This window comes from Cebus imitator, unplaced genomic scaffold (genome assembly GCF_001604975.1).
Source record: "Cebus imitator isolate Cc_AM_T3 unplaced genomic scaffold, Cebus_imitator-1.0 Scaffold136, whole genome shotgun sequence".
NCBI lineage: Eukaryota > Metazoa > Chordata > Mammalia > Primates > Cebidae > Cebus > Cebus imitator.
In genome coordinates, this window is record NW_016107451.1 from 2429653 (window position 1) to 2440195 (window position 10543).

General features: G+C 54.9%; 1 protein-coding gene across 2 annotated transcripts in view; it reads right to left on the bottom strand.

Moving 5' to 3' along the window:
* The window catches only part of TIE1 (tyrosine kinase with immunoglobulin like and EGF like domains 1), a 22684-nt gene extending 12580 nt beyond the window's left edge, over positions 1 to 10104 (bottom strand). For both annotated transcript variants that reach the window (XM_037743167.1, XM_017541736.2), the window contains exons 1-9: positions 9754 to 10104; positions 6002 to 6316; positions 5816 to 5926; positions 4035 to 4190; positions 3750 to 3881; positions 3452 to 3592; positions 3116 to 3244; positions 2111 to 2256; positions 1712 to 1856 (exon numbers count right to left, since the gene is read on the bottom strand). In XM_037743167.1, coding sequence (XP_037599095.1) covers positions 1712 to 1856; positions 2111 to 2256; positions 3116 to 3244; positions 3452 to 3592; positions 3750 to 3881; positions 4035 to 4190; positions 5816 to 5926; positions 6002 to 6316; positions 9754 to 9811 — 1333 coding nt within the window. In that variant the 5' untranslated portion in view covers positions 9812 to 10104. The remainder of the gene's footprint in view (positions 1 to 1711; positions 1857 to 2110; positions 2257 to 3115; positions 3245 to 3451; positions 3593 to 3749; positions 3882 to 4034; positions 4191 to 5815; positions 5927 to 6001; positions 6317 to 9753) is intronic.
* Between the last annotated feature and the right edge of the window lie 439 nt (positions 10105 to 10543).

Here is a 10543-nt window from a genome sequence, read left to right on the forward strand (position 1 = left end):
CCCCACCATATGCTTCATAGGCATGACCTCTAGTTCCACCACTGCCTTTTTGTCAGGGCTCATTACCCTGCATTATGAAAACACTGAGACTCAGAGGCACCGAATAACTTGCCTAAAGACACACAACTAGGAGGAGATACAGCCATGTGCTGAACCAGATCTGTGTGAGCAGGCTGCCTCCCATCTGTCCATTCTACTCCAACAGCCCTGGTCTTCCTGCCCTGCTTCCTCACCCCATGGTCGCTGCTCCTATTCTGGCCTCAACTTTTCTCTCCAGATTATTGCATTAGTGCTTCTAACAGGTTCCCTTGCCTCTTCCAAACGTTTGCCAGATTGACTTTTTGAGAGGAAAGGAAGGAAAGCTGAGGGAGTGTGGGCAGCAATGAGCATGGCAGGAGGCGGTGCTGATGTGGGGCAGATGAAGGTTGGGTGTGGAGAAGCCCTCGGTGCCTTTGGCTCGTGCAGGGCATTAGATGTCCAAAAAGTGGCTGGATAGAAAATGGGCCTCTGAATCATACAGTGGTGACTTTCCACACCAACGTCAAAACCAGACTTCCAGAGAAGATGCCCCAGTTGACGGAGGTGCCACCAAATCATTATCTGGAGTCCAGAGCATTATCTGGAGTCAGAAGAGGGGTGCTGGCCGCAAATCATATGTCAGAGCTGCCACAGGACAATCAGAATCTTGGGACTAGGTGACATTTTAAACAATAAGAACAGTAATTATTGACAAATAGTGAGCACACACCCTGTATCGGGCCCTGTGCTAAATGCTTAAGTGCATCACCAAATTGAATCTTCGTAACAACTCCATCAAGTGCTCATATCCGCATTTCACAGAGAGAGAAAGTAAGAGAGGTTAAGTACTTTGCTTAAGGTGATGGGGCAAGGGATTTGTGGAGAGAGGATTCAAGCCCAGGTTGTCTGGCTCCAAAGCCTGGGCAGAGTGAGAAGAGAAAGGCAGAAGGTGGGGCATGGTGGCAGAGAGGGACGCACCGTCACAGGATGGGGAGATGGTGAGGACCTGGGAGGTAGAGTATGGCAACAAGAAAGCAGAAGGTGAGAGAGGGGCTTACGTGGGGTAGCAGGGGGACAGGAACAGGGGGACAGAAGCAGAGGGACAGCAGGGTCAGGGTGGCGGGGATGTGAATGGTTATAAGGCTTATGATGCTGGAGAAGCTGGAGAAGGCGAAGGGAGCCCTAGACCAGGATGGGGTGCTCTGGTCCGAACAATCTTGGGCACTGGCAGTCCCTCCTTATTTACCTGGCAGACTCCTAGGCATGCACCACTTCTAGGAAGCCAAGCTGGTCACCCTCTGAGGTCCACAGCCCCATGTGCTCCCTGTGCTAGCACTGTCTGTGGGGTGACTCAGAGACAGGAGGCGGCATCCCAGAACAGAGTTAAAGGTACATTTGTGTGTGTGTGGTGGTCGGTGGAGGGCAGCATGGCTGGGCAGGAGGAAAAGTGGGACTGGAGAGTGTCCCCAGTTTCTGGGGCACAGGATGTCCTTTCCAGATGGGTCTAAGCTGTACTCCTGCTTTGACACTGCCCAGCCTGGACCTCTGGTTGACCACAACCCATTTTCCTCTGGTGCTAGGCTATGACTTCAGATGCCCTTGTCCTTCCTGCTAGGATCTCCAGCCTAAGCAGGATCAGCTAGAGCCTACTCTGCTCACTGTCCATCCCCCGTGGACCTAGGACATCACTGACCTTTGACATTGACCTTGAAGCGCCGGCTGTCTTGGCCACCAGATGTGGACACACGGCACTCCCAGAACCCACTGTCTTCAAGAGCCAAGCGGGGCACCTCGAACTCAGCTGTGGTCTTATCTGGCTCCACAATGGCCTTGGTGGACTAAAAGAGATGGGGAAATGGGACAGGTCACAGGCAATGAGCACCCCTGTGGCAGGCACCCAGGTGTCCGTCTGGACTGATAGCAGGACAGAGGCCCAGCGGCAGCCCCTCACCAATCAGCCTGACCTCATTTGAGCAATGGTCAGGCCAATGGGTGGACTCTGCAGAAAGTTCTGAGGGGCTAGTGGTCTTAGGGATCAGCTAAGGAAGCAGGCGGCCGGTGAGGCTGGTGGGTTGGGGTGATTGGGGCTGACCAGGAGCACAGTGCCATCTGGCTTGCGTAGCTCTATGCTGCCCCGCACTGGGAAGGAGTTCCCTGCAGCTGCACAGTTGATCCGGGGCATCGTCTTTAAGTTGAACTCCAGTTCTGAGGCCATGCTGAGGATCTGGGGGATCCGGTCTGGGGAGAGAGGACACTCATCCTGGAGCTCCCACAGGGGCAGACATGCCCCTCATTGGATTGGATGCCCAGTCCCTCCAGCCTGAAAACCAGCAAAGGCCTGCATGACTCCTCCAGCGTCCCAGCCCCACATCCCATCAGCTGCAGAGTCTACTTCCTAACCACCTCCCCACTTCCTGATAGCCTCTAATACCCGCCCGCAGGCCCCTCACCATCCTCGCGGCCAGCACACTAGCCCAGGCCTCATCATTCCTGGTCCCCGGGTACAGACTCCTCCAGGGCCTCCTGCTCCCGCTCCCCAGCCAGAAAGCAGTGTCGTTTTCTGCAACACAGATCTGACCCCCTTGTTCCTCCTCAACAATTCCCTCTTGCCCCATTACAGGAAATGCAGACTCTGGCCTTCATTCAAATGCATGATTCGACCTCTTCTGACCACTTCCCCACCCCCCTACTTCACTGTCCTGGCACCCAAGCCTGAGTTCCCAACCCCTGAGTCTTTGCTCTTGTTTTTTCCTTAGCCATCTCTTTCTTGTCCTTTATATCCCATCTCAGATCACACCTGCTTCCAGACCCTTCTCTGCCCCGCTGAGACTGCCCAGGGGCATCCTCTGCGCTCCCACACTCTCTGGGCTGCTGCCCTTTCCAGTATGGCTGGCTGACAGTGAGCTCCCTGCTGGACTGCCTCCCTACCAGACTGACTCCCTGCCAGAGCTCCCTGCCTGCCAGACCCTGAGCTCCCTGAGGGCAGGACTTGGAGCCTTGCAGGGAAAGGAGGGACCGTCTCTTCCACCAGGGAGATGTGTTTGGTAAAGGCCAATTTATCTTGGGGGGTCTCGGAGGTCATCTACTGTGCTTATACCTGACTTCTCACAGTGCATTCCATGCCACCCAGAGGGGCAGACACAGCCACTGAACCGGTCACAAGTCCCACCATTCTGACACTGGCACTGGAGTCGGCAGTCTGCCCCAAAATGACCAGGGGCACAGGCTGGGAATAGAGGAGGTATGATTAGAGAGGCACGGGGCAGCAGGCAATGAGGGCACAGATGAGGCGCAGGTTATACAACAGGGTGAGGGTAGAGGGCCTGGTCAGGTGACCGGGGGGGATTGGTAAGTCAGGGGCAGAGTGAAGGGTCCGGGTCAAGCTTGTGGCCACCTGTCTTGGTCAGGGACCATGAGGGTGGGTTAAGCATACCTTCCTGGCACTGGCTTCCTCTCCAGCCAGACCCACAAGAGCAGCCATAGGGATCTGGCAGGCAGAAGGTGAGGCCCCGGCAACCTGATATGCCTGGGCACTGCTCCTGGCAGCTCTGCCCAAAACGGCCCTCTCTGCAGGCTAGAAAGAGAATGTGTGGGTGTATTAGCCTCTGTGGGCCCCTGGGCCTAGGACCTGCCTGTCACCCTCACCTTCCAAGCTCCATCCACATAATTCTACGGTCTTCTCCCAGTCAGAGATCCTCTCCTGCCAGGGTCCAAGCTCCCCTCCTCCTTACCCTGTTCACAGCGGGTGCCAGTGAAGCCAGGGGGGCATACACAATCACCATCATGGTCATGGCAGACACCTCCATGTAGGCAGCTTGGGCACTCCTTGGTACAGCTTGGTCCCCAGCGCCCAGCCCCACAATCTGGAGGAAGGGTGTCTTCAGCAGCTGACCCTTACCCACCAGACCACTGCTGCTGAGGACTGGAGACCCAGGGGCTTCAGGGGACCCACAAGAAGTACCCATAGGGCTCCCAGCCTCCCACCCTACCCACAACCTCTGCCCTCTGCTTCTGACCCCGCACGATGAGCCGAAAGAAGGCGCTGCCCAGGGGGCTGGCATCCAGGTAGGTGGCACTGTAGATGCCGCTTGATGGTGGCTGCACGTTTGGGAATGGCAGCAGGAACCGCCCATCCTCGGCCTCTTGCCAGTCCAGGGTGTTGAAGTAGGATCCTGGGGGGCATGAATGGGTCAGGGGCCTCAGCACTACATGAGGGTTGTCACCTCTCTCTGCCCACCTCTGCCTGGGTTGCATCAATGGGCCCCATGCCTACACCCAAGCCAGAAAGCTCAGAAGCACCCTCTTCTTCATGCTCCACCAACTACCCGGTAAATCACCAAGGAGGTGCTCAGTCCACCTCCTCCTCATCCCCTAATTCAGTCTGCTTCTCCCCACACCCACTGCCACCGCCCTGGTCCTGGCCTCCAGGGCCTCACAAGCAGGCTGTCTGCCTCCAGTCTCACCCTTTCTTGTCCCTCCTCCACCCAGCAGCCAGGGTGATTTTTCACAACAGACTCCTCTGTGACTCCCCTGCTGAAGCTCTCCTAGTTCTCCAGTGACCTCAGGACAAAATCCAGCTCCTTAGACATCATTTTCCCCAAAGTGCTGGGATTACAGGTGTGAGCCACCATACCCAGCCCAATGTCTCAGGCTTTCTATGGTTATTTTTGCTTTTTTCCAATACCAAGCTGCAGGATACATCTAAAATCTATGAGAGTAGCTTCTAGTCATGAGCGTTTTTCAGAAACTCTTCAGATGCCTACATACCCAGTGAGAAACTCATCCAGCCCCATCCCTCTTCACTGCCTGCCTGACTCCTAACATTCCTGAATTCCTGAATTGATTGCTTCTCTTCCAGAAACACCCTTGTGTTTCAGACCCTCTTGCTCTTCTCAGTCCCTCCTCCTGGAATGCCCTTCCTTCTTTTGTCTGCCTTCTTTGTCTTCCCACTTCTCCTCTGAGCACAATTCGAGTGCCATCTACTCTGGGGTCTCTTCCCTGAGCCTCTCCCTCCTAGAAGAGTGTCCCAGGCCCTGCCCCGCCTGCTTCTTGCCTCTTTGTTCTGGGCTGAACAGAGACCCTAGAGACCCAGGTCTGCCTGTGCCTCTTCACCTCTCCTGTCAATTCCGGGGGTCCAGAGCTCAGGAGGCAGCCCCCTTGGCCAAAGGGAAGGGTCTTCCTCCCTCAGGAGCCCAGGGATGCAAGAGTCAGTCAAGGGGTTGTGGATCTGAGGACTGAGGCAGGAATCTGTGGGGCCACATAGAAAAACGGCTTCCTCCTATAGGATGGCCAAGGGGTCAGTGTGGAGGATGCCTGGGGCTGAGGTCCCACAGATCTACCCAGGCCTCAGCATGAGGCTGTCTTGGACATCAAAGATCTAGGCTGGACTGTCTTTGGGAGAGGCTAGACTCTGCCCTGCCTGTGCTGGGCATGATGTTACCAGTTCTCTTCTTCCTCAGGGGCTGCTGCTCTCCACCAGGTGGGCTATGTGACAGCACCTGCTAACTCCCAGGGGAGAGTGAAGGATGAGGGTGTAACATCATGCTCATTTGGGGCTAAGAGGGAAGGGGCAGCTGACCACAGGCTCCTGGGCCTCTGAGTACAGCAGGAGGGCAGCTTAGAGCTCCAGATTAGATGGGTTCAGGTGCATCCCACCGGACCTAGTCCACCACAGAGGCGGGGCCCTGGAGGTCGCGTGTGTCAGGGACCAAAGCCAAGGGCCCCACGGGTGATGAAAGTGTTAAGAGCCTCAGAACTATGGGTCTACCTGCCCCAACAGTTCAAATGTCCCTCTCACCGTTGCTCTTCCAGATCACGTCTGTCTGCTTGTGCTTGTGTATACGTGCAGAAAGTACAGCCGTGTCGCCTTTGTTCACAGTGTGCGTGACCTTGTCTGGAAGCAGGTGGGCTGTGGGGTGGAGGGTGGGTCAGCAGCCTGGTTTCCCCTGCGCCATTCTCCACCCGCCCTGCTCCCCAGACTCACCTCCAAAGCTGTTGTGCACGTAGATGACGCGCGAGCGCCGAGCCCCGGCACCGCCCACGCAGGAGAAGACGCCCACGAGGTCTGCGGGCCTAGAGAAGCCGCGCATGGTGACCTGGTGCGAACCGTTGCGCACCAGGCGCAGGGGGGGCCCGGGCGGGGCGCGCACGATGCGGTCGTCCTTCTCAAGCAGCAGGGGCGGCCCCCAGGCCTCTGAGCCCCTCTCCGCCCCGGCCTCCCCCGACACGCAGGTCAGGAAGAAGCGCTGGGGGTCCGTGAGTCTCACGTTGGCCAGCAGCGTCAGGTCCACCGCCGCGCCTGGGGCCAGGACACCAGTGACTCTATTGTAGTCCCAGCCATCGCTTCTCGGCCTTTTGGCTAAGATCAAGTGTAGTCCCAGCCAACCCTGGTGCCCCAGAGCCCCAGCCCTCTGGTCTTACGAATCCACTGTCCACTCTGAAGAGGGTCTCCTACCTTCCCCCCTCTTCCTTCCCCTGCCCGGGCCCTCAGACCCCACAGGCGCTTCGCTTTATCAGGCATTCCCATCCCCCTCCTTTCCCTTCCTTGCGCACTGGCCTTTTTCCCTCAAGTCTCCTCATTCTAAAAGAAGAAAAACAAAACCACAAATCCTTCTCTGGCTGTGTTCCCTCCCTTCTCCTGCCAGATGGCTTCCCTTTCGCCCCAGCTTTCAGAAAGAATGATCTGTGCTCCCTGTCTCCGTTTCCTTTATTTTCTATCAGTCACGTTTCCCCACTCGTCTCTGAAACTGCCCTGCGAAGGTCGCTGTGAGCCACTTCTCCCTGCCCCCACCACGAGAGTGCAGGCCAGGAGAGCCAGCCAGAACAGAAGTGTCCCATGGGTCCCCCCTTTGTCACTAATGGAGATCTAGAAAGGTCTGGTGGGCTGGGATTTGAGATGGGAGAGGCTGAGTTTTGCAGCCAGAAGGATGTGGCGCAGAAATGGAGCTAAGGCCAGGTGCGGTGGCTCACGCCTGGAATCCCAGCACTTAAGGAGGCAGAGGCGGGTGGATCGCTTGAGAACAGGAGTTTGAGACGAGCCTGGGCAATATAGCAAGACCCTGTTCTCCAGAAAAAAGAAAAACAAAGAGAAATGGAGCTAAGCTTTGGGCAGAGCCCAGATCCAGGAAGTGCAGTGCCAGGGCAGGCCTGGGGCTCAGACAGACACAGACACAAGGTGGGTCTTTGTCTTTGTTTGCTTTCCAAAGAGCTCATGCCCTAGTTGGGGGAACAGGTATGGACACAGCTGCTAAATGTAGGGTGCTGTGCTTTTGAGCACCGAGAAGGGCCCCTGATCCAGCCTGGGTAGGGGGGTGCAGGAAGATGAAGAGATGCTTCCTGGGAGGTGAAGTTGGAGCAGGACACACTGGCATGGGCAATGGGGAGGGGAGAAGTCAGGGACAGGGAGAGGGCATCCTAGACAGAGGGAACAGCCTGGGCAAAGGCCTGCAGTGGCAATATTATGGCAGGTGGAGGGGGTTGTCCATGCTTGTGTGGCTGAAGCACAAGATGTAAGGCTGAGGCAGGAGAGACCAGGTGGAGTCAGAGTCCAGGCTGGACGGTGGAGAGCCTGCGAGCCCGCCTCAGCTTGAGGACTCGGCAGCCCTCCGCCAGCCCTTCCTTCTCTGTCTCTGCCAGCTGACTGTCAAGCAGTTAACTAGTATAAATGCCACCTAGCTTATCAGTTAATATTGTTTGAAAGGCTACCATGAGCAGATGAAGCTGGCATTTACCTACCACATACCAAGACCCCATTTTCCACTGATCCTCACAACCAGCGAAGTGCATATTCTTTCCATTTACAGAGGAGGGTCATGGTCATTAATTCTACTGGCTTCCTGGAGCATGCTCATCCACTCCCTTGGCTTTAACCATCACCTCTGAGTCAATAACTCAGGAACAGTCTTTCAGCTTGGACCTGCATTTCCATCAGCTTTTGCCAAACCTGCTCCTCTCCGGTGCTCCCTGACTCACTGGATAGCACTCGCCACCTGAGACACAAACTCCCACTGTCATGATAATTAATGTTTATTGGCTGCCAGTTATGCACCAGGCACTTTACTGGTGTTGTCTCATTTCACCATCCCAGCCACTCTGGGAGGTGGATGTTATCCCTGTTTTATAGCCAGGAAAGGGAGGCTCAGAGAAGTTAAGTAACTGGCCCAAGGTCATATAATTAGTAACTGGCAGGGCCAGGTTGTCTGATACTAAAGTCCACACCTCTGAGCATTGTGCTGGCTGCCCCATCAGTCACAGGATTCTGCACATCGTTTCCTGAACGCTTCTTGACTTCATCCCCACCCCACAAGCCTGCCTTTGTTTGGCCCTCATCCTTACTCACTGTTGGTATGTGGACCATACCAACAGCCACACCCACTTTCTGCAACTCGTCCTCGGCAGTGATCTAAGACCAAATCTGACCTTGTGTCTTTTTTTGCCTGTGACCTCCCATGGCTCCCTATTGCCCTCAGGATCATGTCCATGCTCCTGAGCCCTGTGCTGCTTCCACGCTGTCCCTCCCTGTGTTCCCAACAGGCCCCTTCTCACCCATGCACCTCCATGCCTCTGAGACTTGCATTTTTTATGTTCCGGCTGCCTGGAATGAAGACCACCCCTCTTAGTGAAATCTTCCCTGACTCCCTTTTTGTCTCCTACCCGAGACAGTGAAAGCTGACTCCTCCTCAGTGCTCCTCTAGGGCTCCTGTGTCTGTCCCTGTTTAGCCCTCTTCCCCTGTCCTGTGTTCTGTGCTAGACCTTGAACCACTCAAAGGCAGCCTCTGTGTTCCAATCTTTGGACCAGCAGACTGAAGGAATCAGCTGCCACTTATTTAGAACCTTACCAAGTGCAGGGCACTAAGCCAACGGCTCTGCATCATTTTCTCATTTAAACCCCATAACAACCATAGGAGGCTGGCAGCCTTTAATCTCTGTACAGACCTGGGGGTTGCCAGCCTCTCAACTAATGGCCCAGCACTTAGCACAACTCCTGGAATGTTGTTGGTACTCAATAAATGTTTGTCCAGTGAATAATTGAATGAATCCAACACAATGACCCCAGGAACACCCCCTGAAAACTGTCCCCCACGGATCCTCAGACCCAACACGTGGCTGCTCCTCACTCCTCCCCTGATCCCAGGCTGCAGTGATTTCTGGCACTTGCCTGGGTTTTCCAGGTCTTGATCTCACTTTCTAGTGGATCAGTGTGATGGCAGTGATGATAGGGTTTGTTTTCCAAATTTTTTTTATTGTGGTGTAATACATAGAACATAAATGTTACCATCTGAACCATTTGTAAGCAGCATATAACCCAGTGTGATTAAACACATTCCTAATGTTGTCCCACCATCACCACCATCCATTCTTTTTTTTTTTTTCGATTGATAAAGAAAAAAAAGTTAAACAAAACAGAGATGGAAGGGGGTCCCACTATGTTGACCAGTCTGGTCTTGAACTCCTGGCCTCAAGTGATCCTCCCATCTCAGCCTCCCAAAGTTCTGGGATTATAGGTATGAGCCACCGCACCCTGCCCCGTCTTTATAACTCTTTTAATCTTGTAAAACAGAGTAAAAATCTTACAGAAACTCTGTACCTTTTAAACCAAACTCCCCATTTCGTCCTCCCCACTGCCCATGGCAACCGCCATTCTACTTTCTGTCTTTATGATATAATAGGGTTTCTTAGGTGGAAATCAGGGCCTTAGGGCCTAGAAATGGGGTGAGGGACTCAGGGAAGACTTACCCACATAAGAAGCCAAGAAGAGGATGGGGAGCAGGAAAGGGGGCACCCGAAAGACCATACTCCAGGGGCTGACCCAGGCCAGCCAGGACGAGCTGGGCCTGGGGTCAGATGCTGTGGGCCTCACTGCTCAGCCTGTGCTGGTCAGTGTGGGACGGTGCTGGGCAGGAAGAGGAAATGAGGTGGCTTGGGTGGGAGGGGTGACGGGGAAGAGGGGGTGGGAGGATTTATTCTGCCTTTGAGCCTCCAGGCCCCCCAGTCTGGCCCCCACAAGGCTGGGGATTGGAGTCACTTGAGGTGGGGGGAGGGTTATGGTAAGGGCAGACCTGGGGACAGTGGATTGTTTTTTTCCATCTCCTGTCTCCCTCCAATCCTCAGTCTTGCTGGCACACAGGAGGCAGGAGGCAGGAAAAGGAGGAAGCCAGTGGCTTCCGCCTATTGAGGAGGGGAGTGGGGTGGGGAACATTGTTCTAGGGTCTCCCCTCCCCCCAGCACAAACACAAATAGGGCCCACGTGAGTCCTTATGTATGTGCCCCAGGACACAGACAGTTAAATGGGTTTCCTAGACAGCAGTTCACCTACGAAACACAAAGGACCTTTGTGGGCCTGAGAACACAGACACTCAAAGGAACACCGGGCTCCGGCAGCAAAGAGGCTTCGAGTCTATCTTGTGTACCTCTCTCATTTTACAAATGGGAAGACTGAGGCCTGCTGTGCTTGAGGGCACCCTGAGGCCATGGCAAGGCTGGGACTTGAACTTCTTGCTGCTTTCTTGGTGCTGATCACTCCACA